The following is a 16,937-nucleotide window of genomic DNA, read 5'->3' on the forward strand; positions in this document are numbered from 1 at the left end:
CAAGTCAGGAGCGATCAGATTGAACGCAGGGGGAAAAACGGGCTCTGGCGCAGAGTTTAGCTGAACTTCAGCTGAACCCTTGAAAGCGTGACGGAGAAAAAACAACGGAATGAAGAACCAAAAAGAAGAAATGCTGTTACTCAACAGCGGTCACACACTGTGATCTCCAGAAGAGTTCAAACGTCCTGCCAGATCTGAATACCAGCGAACGTCGTTAACCCTGGAGAAGAAATTCGACACAGACCAAACGTGAGGGAGATGTGAGAGCAGTCAGAGAAAGCTAAGCCTGAAATGTTCAAACTGCACACATTAGTTTATTGCTTTTTTTTAATTATTATTAATTTAAACCAAACGATTCGACTTGGTGATCGAGATGAAAAGGTCAGCGTTTGTCTCAGAACGTTCCATAAGGTTTCACGCAGGTGGATTGGTCAGCGTGGTGAAAAATATGAACGTAATACATTACCAAAGTCTGTTAGCTACACAAAGTCCATTTCCATTACATAGACATAATATTCAATCTACAAAGATTAAAGCAGGAGAAAACAAATCACTTTATAGGATTTGAATGGGTTGTTATCGGTTAATGAGAACAGGATCTTTATTAGACAAATAAAAACGTCAACTCGATATTTATTTTAGTATCAAAAGAATTCGTCGTTCAGGTGTCTCTTTCATTTAGAAATTATTTCAGCGCAGCAGCCAACCCAAATCCCCAAAACTGCATCATCACAATAACGGACCACAGATCATAAATCTCTATACTGTGTGAAAGGATCAGAAAGCCAAAATGAAAGAACAGTCAAAATATACAGACTAGCTCGATTTCTCTCAAGAAATCATCATGTGCTTTGATTCTCTTCCGTTATATTTAGGATATCAACAGCTGCCTCCGATCTCCATCGGGTGACCCATTGCACACTCCTTTATTCTGCATCCTGTGCGGTCCTGGACTTTTACTTTATTACCCTAAGCACTAAAGGATCCAGAATCTACATAGCTCCTGTCGTGTATTATTACAGCTGAGCAAAATCTCACCCAGAGTTAGGAGCCACGTCCAAAACACTCAGCCTTCTCCTGAAGAATGCTGATTGCGCTCTGTGTTTCCTCTTCTTTTGGCTTCATACTTAGTCCTATGTTGCCAGAGCTTCAGACTGATGGCGAAGCAGCTTTTATTTGCCAAGAATTGCCCAAGTGGGCATCTGACTGGCAGGTTAAACAACCAGTCACAGTTTTTGTTCAGCACCATGTTCAGGGATGTGAAAATGTATAGTCCTATAATGATGTGATAGCCCACTAGGATAGGTGTTGGACTACCAATCGGAAGGTCATAAGTTCGAATCCCAAACACGCAGGCAACTATTATGGTGGAACCTGCTGGGGCAGCTGTTTTTGTAGTACTGTGTGTTGTACCGTGAAAGGTTTAGCTCCGTTTCACATGGAAGACGACGTTCAACACCTAGAACCCGAGGCAGAGGTAACGGCAGGTATCCGCCATGTCAATCTTTCAGTCACTTTCGGCTAATGTCAGACATGCGCACTGAACACTCTCTCCGCCGCATATTGACAAGACACGCCCCTTTCTGCTCATTGGCCACACGTTTGTTTTGTTTGTCGGCCCGACTGAAGCATTTTTCAAACATCGTGCACCCCACCTTTAAATGCTCAGCTGTATAACATGTAAGTCTCTCAGGATAAGGGCACCAAATGCAGTAAATGTACAAACAGACCAATCAACTACAGATGGTTCCTTTAAGAAATTCCTGCAAATGAATGAGCTTATAACGTAAATTTAGCTGATTCTCATACAGAAGCTCTCCAATCAGAGTTGTAAACGCTACGGCTTCCTTCTTCCATGAAGGAAATAGACAATTATGACAGTGTAATTTCCCGGAGGGCCGTCAAAAACAATGACTCACAAAATCTGTCGTGGGCGTGGGCATGAAGGCTGAAGACGAGACTTCCCTTGCATTTCCTTGCTGTGCACCCCCACCCCACCCCCCGCTTGGTCACAGGATCACAGGTATTCAGAGATCTTTAGAATAAAAATGTGGCAGACTTCTTAATGGGAGGGGTAGCATACAGCTCTGTCTCTCCTGCCAGTCAAAATGACACTGCATGTGAGGGCTCATAGGTGCCCAAAGAGCAAAAAATATGTATTTTATTAACGCCAAAGTGACTGACGTTATTCCCGCTGAGCCGTAATGTCATGACCGTAGTGTAAACAGCAGCCTGTGGGTGTGATCTCGCTGTGACCCAGTTATCATGGTGCTCTCCCACACACACACACACACACACACTGCATACATTTTTAAATAAATGTCAGACTCCGGCATGCTTGGAGTTGTTTTTTCCTTCTCCTCCACTACGCACCCTCCCTCTTCTCCACCACCTCTGTGCTTTTGAATGGATTTTGTACAGCAGCGGGGTTTGTGTACGCTGAAATATAAAGCACATGGCCAACGACACAGTCAACAAGTTAGCCCATCTAGCATGTTTGTGTTTGCCCGAGGAACTGGAGTGTGTCATATGTGGATAATGATGCCTCTGTGGATTCTCCCATCGTTCTTTTCCAGCGATGTAAGAGTTTCAGGACAGAAGTTCAAACAATAAGCTAAACTTTTTCTTTTAACAGGATGCTCCTCAGGAGGCGTACGGCAGCAGAGCCCAGCCAGCTATGACTCCCGGGAAGCCCAACCATGATGAGATGGGCCTGAACCAGCAAGAACGGCCATCCAGCCTTCCGGTGAGTTCTAGCAGATGTTCTCAACACGCAGGTCTTTGGCTCTCTAACGAATTGTGTACCTTATCCTGCTAGCAATTCAGACATCTACTCAGAGAAAAGGTTTCTTCGTTTCACCACTTTTTAGAAGAACGAAACATGTAACAAGATTAAATGCACATTTACACTCAAGTGCCCTTGAGTTGAGTTTTGGGAACTCATCTGGGAAGCTTGCTAGTAGTAATAATTTAGCTAGTTAACGTTTAAAGGAAAGAGGAAACACTTCAAGACATTTGGGAAAATGCACCATGCCCTTGTCTTTGTTCAGAGAAAAGCACTTCTCAAAACATCTACCGGGGGAAGTCGTGGCCTAATGGTTAGGGAGTTTGACTCCTAACCCTAAGGTTGTGGGTTCGAGTCTCGTGCCGGCAATACCACGACTGAGGTGCCCCTGAGCAAGGCACTGAACCCCCCTCACTGCTCCTCGGGCGCCGCAGCATAAATGGCTGCGCATTTCTCCGAGGTGTGTGTTCACGGTGTGTGTGTGTGTTCACTGCTGTGTTCACTGCTGTGCACTTTGGATGGGTTAAATGCAGAGAACAAATTCTGAGTATGGGTCACCGTACTTAGCTGTATGCAGTGTTGTAATGTAACAGAGTACAAATACTGTACTTAAGTAGAAAATTCACGTATCTGTACTTTACTTCGCTATTTGAATTTGTCAACTTTCACTTTTACTACATTTACTAGATAAAATGTATACTTTTAGTCCGTTATATTTCCACTAAGCATCTTCATTACTCGTTACTACAAAATAAAATCAGAAGAAATTGCTTAAGTTTTGCATTTTAATGGTAAGAAAAAACCAAAAGTGTGACCATGGACATTAACGAGATGGTTTTGGATTTTAGGCCTAGTTGGATTTTTTAGTCGATTCTGTTCAGTTATATCTATTTGTGTGCATCAAAAATGGTGCCACTACTGTGGAAATATGGCGTTTTATTTTGTACCATGTACTGCTTCTCATTTTGCATGGATGCAAGTTAACAAAGTGTAGTTTATTGTTTAAACTTGCAAAAAACTGCAACTCTTTAGCCCCCAAAAAGGCCTGCAATCATCCGATCACGTATCATCGAAAGCATCTAATGAGTGGCAGTGCTGGCCAGAAAAGGATGGGCTTCCCTTTCTGAGTCCCGCTTCCTCTCTGTGTTTAGTCCTCCTTCCTTGCTTAGTTTCTCCTCTTCACGGCCTTCGGTTTTTATCATTCTGTGTCCAGTTATAGAAATGCACACCGTATCTCTGGGTATCAGCGCTGAGATTTTGCGGCAGGATCGCCTCTCAGACCCGCGGCTCACTTGGATCGAGAATGTGCTGAAGAAATGCGTTTTGGTGTGAAGGAGAAGAGAAGGGCTGTGTGTTTATGCATTCTTCTGACGGCAGCACTTCCTCTACTGGCTCTCAGCTCACTCTGTGCTGAGCTGTCAGCAGGCTATTGGGCGCTCAGCCTGTTTCTCAGTGAGCTCACACGCTCTCAGCCAATAAAATGCGTCCGACATACTTGCATTTTATAATTACATTCATGAGAACAGGCCTGAATTTGCTTTGTGGTGCATCACATCTCTCTGGCTTTATAAAGCTCTGCACATAGCAGATTTAAGGAGTTTCAACACTGAATCTGTCACTGAGAGAAGTGTGGTTTCGACAGGTCAGACTCAGTAAAGGAGGTGTCACCACTGTGTGACAGAGGCCATACCTCCTTTACCAGGACTGGAGGTCTTACTGAAGCTGCTGTGGTCCTTGTTGCAGTTCAACTCTGGCGTGGCCTCTTCAGTCCTATTCAAAGAGCTGTGGCAGTTCCACTAAAAGAGGTGTGGCCTCTGTGCCAGTTCTACTCAAGGAGGCGTGGCCTCTGTGCCAGTTCTACTCAAGGAGCCGTGGCTTCTGTCAGTCTTACTGACAGAGGCGTGGCCTTGTTGCCAGTTCTACTCAAGGAGGTGTGACCTCTGTGCCAGTTCTACTCGAGGAGGCGTGGCCTCTGTGCCAGTTCTACTCGAGGAGGCGTGGCCTCTGTGCCAGTTCTACTCGAGGAGGCGTGGCCTCTGTGCCAGTTCTACTCGAGGAGGCGTGGCCTCGGTGCCAGTTCTACTCGAGGAGTTGTAGCCTCTTAAGTGGAGTTTCCAATAACAGTGTATTACAAAATATTTTCTTCCTGTTATACCATATTAATTTCATATGTCTAGTAAATAATTGGCAAATGACACTTTAACTGCTTTTTTGTTAGATTTGTTGTGGAACATCTGTAAGAAGTTGCAGTCTGTTATTTCTTACATTGCAGAAGCTCTAAAGTTTTCACAAGCTTTCTTTTGTGGTGAATAAGCAGCTTGTTTCCGCAAGGCATATTCTCATGAAGACTTTCCTGTGGGGGGAAAATCACACTTACAAACCGCTGACACTGGAAACTCCTACTTTATATGATACATGAACAACATCCTACAGATGGTACAGACTTTTGTATGCTGTAAGTGTCTAGATAACATGCTTTTTTTGTTGTTTGTTTATTACTAGGCATAGGGTTTGATCATCCAGCATCGAAGTCATAACATAGATGTTTTACAGTATGTTAAGCAGTACTGTCAGAGCACAGAAAGATGCAGTAATGCTCTTCTGTCAGGTTGCACCGTGAGGATGGAACGTTGGTTCAGGGAGTGCCTGCTAAAGTATTTTCCTGGGTATTATTTATTTACTTATTTATTTGTGAAACAGCAACATGAAGCAATTTACTCACTGTATATATATAAAAAAAAAAAGAACGGCTTTGAAAAACACTGGGCATTTTGAAAGAGGCTGTTGTAACACAGCGGCTTCTCTCCACTGAGCTATTTTTAAACCTCTTGTGTCACTCTGCCCTATTGGCCCAATGAACCCTGCCAAGAAGAAGTTTTAGGAGTGAGATGGAAAGTGTGTGTGTGTGTGTGTGTGTGTGTGTGTGTGTGTGGCAGGCATTCAGAATCCTGTGACTCATAATGTCAGCAGTAAAGTTACTACAGGTCAGACCTGAAGCACAACTGACACGGAGTGTTTACATACGACTTCTTTCATCACTCATTATAGCATGAATTTGTCTGCAGGCTGAATATTTATTAATCAAATGTATCCCTGTGATCTTTCTGAGCTCAAACAGTCTCTCCCGCTTGCTCGCTCTTAGTATTCTACTGGTAAGAAGAATGCTAGTTGTTATTGTGGAGTTTATTTAAGCGTATCCAAACACACAGTCTTCTCTCTGAAGTCCGAGCCGAGGCTTTGAAGTCCGGAGGCTGAGGGTGGTGTTGCCATGGAGACGCTTACGGATGCGCACAGGGCTTTTCTTGATGTCTCATCAAATTATTCTTCTAATGGAATTTTTAATCGGGGTGCTGTTTTTTTTTTCTGCTTCCCCTATATAAATAACAACTAGTCCTTGTCAAGGAGGTGTGGCCTGTGTGCTTGTCTGTCTCAGTCAAGGAGGTGTGGCCTGTGTGCTTGTCTGTCTCAGTAAAGGAGGTGTGGCCTGTGTGCTTGTCTGTCTCGGTCAAGGAGGTGTGGCCTGTGTGCTTGTCTGTCTCAGTCAAGGAGGTGTGGCCTGTGTGCTTGTCTGTCTCGGTCAAGGAGGTGTGGCCTGTGTGCTTGTCTGTCTCGGTCAAGGAGGCGTGGCCTGTGTGCTTGTATGCTTGTCTCTCGGTCAAGGAGGCGTGGCCTGTGAGCGGATGTAGAGCATTAATGATGTATACCAAATTTAATAATCAAGATAATTACAAATGGATGAATTTGAACTAAGTTTTTCTAATCTTTGGTCCAGTTTCGGTGACCTTGTTCCCATTGTTTTTGTCTGACAGAGTGGAACCTAATGCTGTTGTAGGCCATCGGACACTGTTTCAAGGTTTTTGAGATGCTTTTCTGTTCACTTTCTTTGTAAAGGGGTTATTTAATTTGCTGGAACCTTCCTGTCAGCTCAAAGAAGTACTTCAAAGAAGAAGTCATTGCTCATAATAAATTGCATACGTTTAAAAATGCCCTTCTGAGTTCTTCATTAATGTAGGTGGTATTTTATATTTCACATGTTTGTAGTTCTGTTAAAGCAACGCTTCAGAGACCAGCGCAGGAGTCGTTCTTCCTCTGTGGCGATGACTCTCGTGTTCATCTTTTAACGGCCTTTAAAATATTTACAAGCTTCTGTAAAGTGTTACAGTGTAAGGTTTTGTTCTGGTTCACTGCACAGAGTAGGACTTCATAAAACCTGACTCCTTATTGTAGCTGAGTGGGCTGACACGACTCTCTGGACTTTTATCCATGTAAGAAAAAAACTAGTTGGTGTAAAAGGTGGCCACATGCAGTGTTGATATTTTAATGTCCACTATTATTGCAGGAATTTAGATGCATGACATTTTCATGCTTCGTTACGGTGTGTGATCTGATGGTCCCCTTGTTCAAAATCCGGATTCAAATTTATTTCCGTCTACTGCACTTCTTCTGTTCTCGTTCTGTTTGTGTCCAGCTGCAACTCGTCCAAAAAAGATTTCAAATCCCGCTCCCTCTGGACTCGCATGTTACCACCGCTGGCAATTTTATCATGAGCTGTGTCCCAAATGGCACGATTTACACTATGCACTTTTGCAAATCCAAGGTATATTGTTTTCTAGTCAATGGCATCAGCCCGCCAGCTTTAGCAGACGTTTTATATCTTGAAAAATAAAGTGGGCTAATTTAAAAGATATTGTTAAAACGTCCTGAATACCGAAGTGTCGTCAACCAGTGAAGTGAAGTGTCCAACATTCCAAGCTTCAGTTGAATAACATCATCCATGTACTAGAAGTGCACTTCTTCTTGTGGGAATTTCCAGTCCGGTCACTCCTCACACTATGAAGACGACAAAATGGTGTAGATTAGTGTATACAATTTGGGATACGCACCTCTAAATCACAGCTGGAGTCGAGCATGGCATGTCTAGCCAAAACGAAACAAAACTAAATAACATTATTCGATGTCCTACTCAGCCCCTGTATTTTATTAAATTGATAAATTGCCTGTGAACAATGCATCTTCGGGGCATCGTAGATGTATTTGGAAAGTGGTGGCATCACACAAGAGTCGTTCTTTTTCCACATGCAGGCTTCAGTGCTGCTCTTTGTCACCGTTGTGAGATTTACAATGTCTGCACTAACTGCACTTTCATTGTGGTGGCGTCTGATTGCTCAGTGTGTCACTCGGAGCTTAAAGCTCCACTCGTGGCACTGGTCATCCATCACATCCACGATCGTCATTAGGCCTGCGGCTGAGAGACGAGACCCTGGCAGAAAATACCCGACGGTACGCCGTTAAAGTGTCGATTAAGAGTAACAGCGGCAGAATCTCGGCGTCGGGGACGATTTTAAAAGACTAAAGCGCTGCTGCATCGCTCTCTTCAGATAGACATCAAGTAACCACTGCAGCACAACCAACAGGTAGCCACTTGGCATTGTGGGGAAAAAAATCAGAAACTAGTCACCAGGAAGGAATTTTATCTCGAGTTCATTCCAAAATAAATCTTTGAAAATAAAGTGAGTTATAAAGATTAATATGATTTAAGATTAAATCTTTTTAAAGTAGATTTTTAATACTTTCGTACTCGGTGTATATTTACTCTTGTAAGCAAGAGAACCAAACTATGGAGTCAAGCCAAGCTTTTCCTCCAGGCCGGACTTGGCTACACCATGGTGTCGTGTCTCGTGTTTTGGGGAAACAAAGCAGAACCCTGAGGTCCACCGCTGCCCGTGTTGGGTTAGAGCTTTATTATTTTGGATAGTGCAATGGAAAATCACCACAAAATACCACATTTAGCATTAAAGTCGACTCAGGGAAGCTTGAATAGTAGAAAACTGCAAAATCACCAGAACATTGTTGGTGGTGGATTTAATGTCTAATTAGTGGAGAATTGCGAGCAAGGAACACTGGCTTAAAAATCCACTGCTGGAGCTCGCTGCCTGGTATTAAGTGGATGACAATTTGTATTGCAGCAGCATGTTGTTCTCTGCAGAAAGCACACGCAGGCGTGTTTTATTTATCTCTCTCTCAGCTGTCGTGCATTGTTTTGGTGGTGGTCCTCCTGCCTTTTTAGCTCACGGAGAATTGATGTTTTGTACCTTTTACCTGCCACTTACTGCTTCACTGCATGGAAGGTGTGTGTGTGTGTGTGTGTAAGTAAAAAGGAGAGAGATAAATGGATGCTTTCTCTCTTTCACATCATCAGTGTTAAAGAGAATTTGAAATGCTCTTGGCTTGTATTTCCTTGATCAAAGTGTTCCTGTAGGTGGAGGTTGAATGAAACATATGCAGGATGATAATCTGATGAGATCCTCCAACACCTCACACTGATCAGCGCTCATAAAGTCAAACCACCACGCAACTGCCTGAGTGACCCGAGAGGTCTGATCTCTCTCTCTCTCTCTCTCTCTCTCTCTCTCTCTCTCTCTCTCTCGCTCCTCTCAACACTAGCTGTATCCCTGCAGGCACAGCAGTCGAATCCTATTTCTCATGAAGACTTCGATTCACAGAGCTCACAGATCTCTCATTCTCTCTCTCACTCTATTTCTGTTTTTCTTTCTTTAATGTCCTCTCTCTCTCTCTCTCTCTCTCTCTCTCTCTCTCTCTCTCTCTCTCTCAATAACATTGCCGTGGTGGGGAAAATTATTGCAAGATACATATGGGAGAATATTTCATAACATGGTCTGTGCTGCATCCTTGATGTTAGTGGATTTGTTGATAGACTTGTTGACTTTTTAGACCACTATCAAATTTATTTCAAAAAAGAGTCTAGTCACAACTAATCTAGTGATGTTTAAGCAGAAATTAGTAACTTTTATGTCACTGCTGGGGAAATGAGTGGAGAGTTGACGCAACATCAGTCTGAGAGCGCGGGCTGAGGCCATCGATGTTCCCTGCGGCCAATCACCAAACACTATGGTGTGCCAATCGCCATCGGTCGTGTCCATCGGATCGGTCGTGTCCCTCCACGACCAATCACCGAGCTCCACTGTGACCAGAGTACATATTGTATATTCTACAGTACATGTGCAAAACCACAGGAATGAACACTTAATATAATAGCAGCAGTTATAAGGTATTGTAATGAGTTGTGCAACAGCACAAATCATCCCCCCCATGTTCTTGGTTAATGTTCATTTTCTTGGATCCATGGTTAAGGATGCAAAGTGACCTACAGTGTGGGAGGTGACGAGGTGAAGAGGTTTGAACACAGAATCATGTTTCTGACTAACGTTTGCATGTGGGAGAGAAGAGGGAGCTGAAGAAACCGGTGTGTGTTTGTGTGTGTGTGTGTGTGTGTGAGCAGGTGTAAATAAAGAAGAGTGGCAGTAGAGACTGGACAGGGGTGTGTGTGTGTGTTACCACCCCTCAGTCTATCTGTCCTGGTGTATAAGCTGTGATGGTGAGGGGGAAACTCATCACCACAGGTAGCAGTTGTATCGTCACGTGCACACACTCCGGTCTCACACTATCTCTCTCTCTCCCTCTCTTTTTTCACATATACACACAAACACACACATTTTGATTTACTGTGTGTGAGTCCTGTTTTTTCCTCCTCTTTCAGCCCTGAAGGCTGCATCGTGTCAGCGCTCCCCTCCTCCATCCATCTCTCGTTTCTTTTCTCCCCGTCCCCCCGCTCTCTCTTTGATTCCTCTCGCTCTGCGCTCTGCAACTCATCCTCCATAATTAGGACGAGCATGGAAAATGTGGGAGGGAGGGAGAGAGCGAGAGAGAGAGAGAGAGAGGAGCCTGAGTCCTGCTGATGAGGCACACACCGCTGTGAGCTGATTGGTCGAGGCGTTGGCAGGGGGCGTCTGGGGGGATGGGGAGCTGTGATGCCATTGGCTCAATGTGCCCCAGAGGGACAGAGTGATGGATGAAGTGTGTGTGTGTGTGTGTGTGTGTTTCTGCAGGGAGCCAAGTTTCTCTCATCAACAGCTCATCAAATCAGCCGAAGCTCTAGCTGCGAGCATGAGGGTGTTAGTCAGTGCCTGCGCTGGAGAACGCAGCTCTGTACTTTACCCACATATTTTTATATATCTCTGTCTCCCCCGATAAATCCCTAAAATATTTATTATACATTAATACAAAATAATTATAAATGATTAAACCAACACACTCATTGTTACACCTTCTGAAAAACAAGATTAAAACAAGGGATTAAATTTTGCCCTCAATTTAGAGAAATTACTCTTTTTTTCTGTAAATTTTGTTTTTAAAATCTCATTTTTCTCTTCAAAACCCTTAAGGGACATCCTGACCATTTGGAAAAGATTCCATAAGGCGTGTTAATGTAGTTCAAAAGATTGCGCGTTTGCTGGACACCTGAATGGACAGTCCTCCATTGCACATAGGTTTACAAAAACATTTAAGCTATTAACGAAGGTCTGAAACACCTGAACCCAGCAGAGCTCTTGTGAAGATCGATCATCAATCCTGCTAAATATAGTTCAGGACAAACCCTAGATACCTCTGCCAGGAAGTTATTAAGCGAAGACATAGTTACAGGAACGTGTCTCCGTCTCGGTTGAAGATGGAAGGCCAAATGTATAACCTCAAAAGGTAAGGGAGCTTCTCTAAAGTGTCCATTACAGGATGAAGCTCATTGCCTTCTCTGTTTTGGTCTCCAGGGAAAGATGTGCCATGCACTTAATCATGACATGTTGACTGTGTCATTTTTAGGAAGGGTGCCAATAATTATGTAGGGAACTCTGTATGGGAAGCATGGAGGTCTGACTGCGGGAGTTCTACATCTCACGCATAGGAATCAATATCGTACGTGTGTGTGTGTGGATTTTAGTTTAGAACTTACATAAAGAGGATCAGCACACTTCACTCTCACACCCACTGACTCAACAGCTTTCTCAGAGCAGGAGTGCTGCTCATCATCTTTCGGTTTACTTCCTTTTTTTTCTCTCCTTCTTCCATTTCTCATCTTCGGCGAACGTCGGTCACCACTCCAGCAGTACGTGAACACGGAAGAAAAAAACGAATACAAGGACGAGAAAAAGAACTTTACTTTTCCATCACGATATTTGAGGCTCCAGTACAAGCTTCAGTGCAGCCTCCTAGCAACCGTTACCACGACAGCACGCTGCAGCAGCTGGAACGGTACAAACTCCAGCGGTGGAGGGCAGGAGGTCTCACTCAATCACTCACATTGATTAGCACTGATAATCAAGCAAAGCCATTCAAACACTAATTAGTTTTTCCCAAAGATAATGAAAGGACAGATCTCGGCTTTTCTATTTATTTGTTTACTTGTTGTTGTGTTTTTTGCTTGCATTTTGTGTTGCTGAAAGCACAGCCTTTCCATCTGGCATCCACTCTGGGAGTCTTATCAGGAAGGCAGACAGGTCTCAGGAGCACGTTTCACACGTGTATGTGTATAGATGGAAACTCGGGTGTCACTCAGCTGTGTACTCCGTGTGTGAGAGGATCCCCTGCCGAGCGCTAGAGAACGTGTGATGTCACTGCTGATGCCCGGGTGCTAGCATCACTCTCAGGGAACGTCTTGTAGAAGCCTGACCCAGGGGCGTGACTGTGAGATTGTCACAGCTGTAATGTTCACAGCTTCGCAGCTACGAAAACAAAGCGACAATCGTTTCACATTGTCTTATTACTATGTACTATGTAAGCTCTTGATGTTATGTCCTGTTCCCATTCTCCTAATGACGACGGTGCCCGAGTGCCCGAGACCGTGTCAGATCTGATCTGATCTAATCTCAAGATGCGATAAAGGTGTCGTGCCGATTTCGCGGTTCTGTCCATGCCGACGTCCTGCCGGTGTATCAGACGCCCTCTGTCCTGAGTTCAGGTGCATAATCATCTCTCATGTCAGTCACATGAAATATATCCAGCTCAGTACACTCGGTACTCCAACAGTCTACTTTATCGTGTCTGCTGTGTCTATCTAAGGCTATGTGGTACATCATGGCACAGTATCAGGCACACTGATCTATTATTGGTTACATTCTAGGACAGCAACCATTGAGTACATGTCAGGTTTGGGTCCAGATTTGTCCACAGAATACTGAAGTGTTTTCATTTTCATTACACTGGATCACAGGAAACGGTGAAATATTACATTTTATACCACGCGACCAAAGAAGGCAGCCGTAGCCGACGCAAAATATTCCTACGTTTGCAGTGTTAAGTGTACATTTCTGTAACTGTTATTATTCATTCTGGGTAAAGTATTTAAGGGAAGCACAACGTTTAAAAGTGTTTACCTGAGAGAGAGAGAGAGAGAGAGAGAGAGAGAGAGAGAGAGAGAGAGAGAGAGAGAGAGACCGAGAGACCTTAAAATGACCAATTTCAAATAGTAAAAAAAATATTAAAGGGGTATTTTGGAATTCTAGTGCATTTCACACGAAGCCTATAGTAATAGTAATAAATAATAAAAACGACAGATTCAGATTTTTTTTTGGTGTCAAAATATTTTTTTTTTTTGCTCTATTTAAAATTTTTTATTTTTTGTTGTGTATTTTTTCCACCTGAGGGTTTATAACGTTAAATAAACATAAACCTGGCGAACTATTTATTTATTTATTTATTTATTTATTTATTTATTTATTTATTTATTTATTTGCTCTTACTTTTGCTTTCTTTGAAGCCCAGCTTTGTGTCCTTACGATGCAGAGGACTAGAGAAGAGATCTCGTCCCTACACGCTCTTAAGCAAGTAAATACTCCCAGTGTATGCCGAGGCCCCGATCTCCTCCTCCATCTGCTTTCCGTTGCCTCATGCCGGCTGTGTTCAGTCCTCATCTTACTTTCAGCAGTAGAGTGTAGCTGAATCCTGAATACATGTATGAGTTATTCTAAACCCCCCTTTTCCGCTTTCCATCTTTCATTCTACTCTGCGATTGTCTGATTCCATTTCTCTCGCCTCCCGTAGCACGTTCTCTGTGTCTGGGGAGCGCTCTCGCTCTCTTGTCAAACTCAATATGTCAGTCAGCTCTCGGGTCGTGGGGCTTCGCAGCAGGGAGAAGAGCGGCCTCTCGCCATTACGCCGCCTCACCGCTTTATTGCTCCGCTGAAATTCACGACTTTCCTCGTGCTAGGCAGACACTGCGCAAATTGCAGCGCTGTCAGATTTCACACAAATTGCCAGATCTGCCTCGGCACGGAAACAAAAGGAAATTTCAGCAGCGGTTATTCATGGGATTTGTACGTGTTCGGTATTCAGGCCGAGGTCTGCGTGGAGCCTTAGCCATGCTTTCTGCTCACACGTTCTCAGCTTTGAGCCTCACCCCTGAATTAGCCCTGATTATTCTTCAGCATTAATTGGTCACGGAGGAGATGTTCTGACGCTTCTGGCTCCTGAAACGAAGGACAAGCACGTACGTTTGATCCCTTACCTAAATTTACACCGGAGCCAGAGACTGGCACTCAATGAGAAAAATAGCGGTCTGTACTCCTCCTCAGCTCATATCGGGGAGGCAGAGAACGCTCGAATGGTCAAGGAAACCAAACAATTACATTCATCAATTAAAGATCCAGAACCTTAACAATAAGGATTATCATGCAGGCAGGATAGAAGTGCTAATGCTGATATCTTAAACGTGATTGGCTGTGCTGCTGCAGGAAAATAATCAACAACATGGTGTTGTGATTCCAATACAATCTTACCAAATGTCACCAAGTGACTTCCTCTTATCGCTTCTGTTATAGCAGATAACCGCTTGCTCACTTTTTGTTTTCTCTCTCTATCACTATCACTTCATGACGTTCATACTATTAACCGTTAACCGGTCATATCAGAAAATGCAACGCCGTAGTTTTATTTCTGACCGTCGCACAATTCTCACCCTGGAGACTCCTTCCATTAAAGTTAACTGAAGGAAACTTTACATTCTCAATCTTGATCTTCGATCTTGTTGAGGAGCTAACGGAGGAAGATAAGTGGAGAAATCTCCGCCTCAAAATAACACACAATCTGTCTCTTGTATCCTGCAAATCTCTTCAAGTAATATTTATAATGCTCCTACTAAAAAAACAAATAGATTCTGCGAGTTTTCTGCACAACGTCATGTGGAGGCCGTTTTTTACAGGAACTCGGTAGAAACACTTCGTGGGTCTTAAAGCTGAGCTCATGCACTTGAGCTCTTTTCCCATAAATAGGTCATCATGCTCAGTGTTTCAGGCAGCAGACGGCGGGGCAGAGTGAACTCATCCCCCTCCCCGTAAAGCCTCTGAGGTTTCCATACTGTTTGCTCACAGATTCCCATAAGCCTCAGCACTAGTGCTGGGAAACAACGGCAAGCTTTTTTCCATCGTTCGTGGAAATAAACGGTTGCACTGAAGTCTGTGTGTTCGCTGGGGGAATTGAAAATCCAGGCTGCTGAGATGTAGGCTGACTGGTAGGGAATATTTTGGTAATAAGTAACGGGGCTCGTCTGAGAGAAAAGGACGGTCGTCTAGGATGGAAGCTGTCTCTGCGGTGGCAGTAGCAGCCATCACCTCTCCATCTGGGACCTGCTAATAGCGACACCCACAGATCACGCAGGTTATTTAGAGACGCGCTTTTATTCAGCATTGGCACTCGTGTGTGCCTGGATGCAAGCCGGATGCCCCATGAGGCGAAGACCTTGGTTTCAGGCCCACAAAAACAAGCATCTCCTCGGCCAGATCCAGCCAGGCACAGATGCTAATTCGGGCTGCACACCTCTGATGAGCGTGCTTAGCATTCCGTAGAGTGTTTTCTAAATGTGCTGAGTCGCTATAGTCAATAGTGTGTCTTTTAAAGAGGCAGGATAATCCCCACCCTGCGCTTTAGAAACTTTTAAAGGAAAACTCCACCCTGAAACTAAACTCTGTTTATTTTGAGATATTTATGATGGGATTAGGTGTTATGTGCTGATTTTTTGGTTGATGGTGTATTTTTTTGAGATGTTTCAACTTCATGTCTTGAAGTGTCAGATTTTCATGTGCGTGTGTGTGTGTGTGTGTTGTAGGACCTGTCAGGCTCCATAGACGACCTCCCGACCGGGACAGAGGCAGCACTGAGCTCAGCTGTCAGTGCCTCGGGTTCTACCAGCAGCCAAGGCGAGCAGAGCAACACGGCGCAGTCCCCGTTCTCCCCTCACGCGTCGCCCCGTCTCTCCGGCCTACGCAGCGGACCCTCGCCTTCTCCGGTCGGCTCACCCGTGGGCTCCAGCCAGTCACGATCCGGACCCATATCACCTGCCAGCGTACCAGGTACTATACTGTGTTTGTGTATTATTGTGTAGCCACTTGTTTTCTTCCAGCCTTGTTAGTGCACACATTGCTGTCCTCTTATTTCTACCATGAGGAAAATCTTGTTCGTGCTTTCGACAGACAGAGATGGGACTCCCTGTTAACTCCCACACTGGCCATTAAAATAGTTTAAAAAGCCTGTTAGCCCGTTTGGAGCCACTTTACCACACAGCCTCTCCCTCAGTGTGGGTCATCGTTAGCTTGAGCGTTTGTCTGGTCCTCCCTCTCCCTGCTCCGGATGTCACTAACGAGGGCCGCAGGAGGCCTGTTCGAAGTTTCACCCCTGCTGGGAGAGCTGGCCACCATTAGCCTCATGGTGAACAGACTGGAAAGGACACACACAGACATACCCAAGCGCATTAGTAAGTTTGGGTTATTTCAGTAACAAAAGACTGTTGCAGTTAATTTCAGGTGTGTGTGTGTGTGTGTTTTAGGTACACAGATAGCCCCACAAACACCAGGAAATGTATCAGATGTGGCTTCTCATTCAACCCTCAGTCAATCGCCCATGTCTCAAGAGAGGGGTGAGTACACACACACACACACACACACACACACACACACACACACACACCCCTCTATTACCCCTCCCACACACAGACACACACACACCCCTCTATTACCCCTACAGCAGCAGTAACAGGCCTCCTAATGGTCACTTGTGTATATTTGTCATCTGTCTCAGCGAGATGTGTTCTAGGCGTGCGCTCTCCACTGCCACTTGAGATAAATGGCCTCATTTGTGTGACATATTAACACCTGTGATGGCTTCATCCGCCAGCTGCCGTTGGGCGCAATCCGTAGTGGCTTAGAAATTTTCCAGTGCGCTGACTCATGACATCACATTTGAGCTTTTCTATGGCTTGCGGTTCAGCCCCAGTCATCCTACTGCTGGGAAATGTGGAAACGTATAGCAC

At 44.4% G+C, this 16,937-nt stretch overlaps 1 protein-coding gene across 2 annotated transcripts in view; it reads left to right on the forward strand.

The window, feature by feature from the left end:
• Nucleotides 1-16,937, forward strand: part of arid1b (AT rich interactive domain 1B (SWI1-like)) — a 58,183-nt gene that overhangs the window by 19,997 nt on the left and 21,249 nt on the right. For both annotated transcript variants that reach the window (XM_047801470.1, XM_047801469.1), the window contains 3 exons: nucleotides 2,636-2,746; nucleotides 15,738-15,981; nucleotides 16,455-16,544. In XM_047801470.1, coding sequence (XP_047657426.1) covers nucleotides 2,636-2,746; nucleotides 15,738-15,981; nucleotides 16,455-16,544 — 445 coding nt within the window. The remainder of the gene's footprint in view (nucleotides 1-2,635; nucleotides 2,747-15,737; nucleotides 15,982-16,454; nucleotides 16,545-16,937) is intronic.

Source organism: Tachysurus fulvidraco, chromosome 16, assembly GCF_022655615.1.
Source record: "Tachysurus fulvidraco isolate hzauxx_2018 chromosome 16, HZAU_PFXX_2.0, whole genome shotgun sequence".
In the NCBI taxonomy this organism is placed as follows: domain Eukaryota; kingdom Metazoa; phylum Chordata; class Actinopteri; order Siluriformes; family Bagridae; genus Tachysurus; species Tachysurus fulvidraco.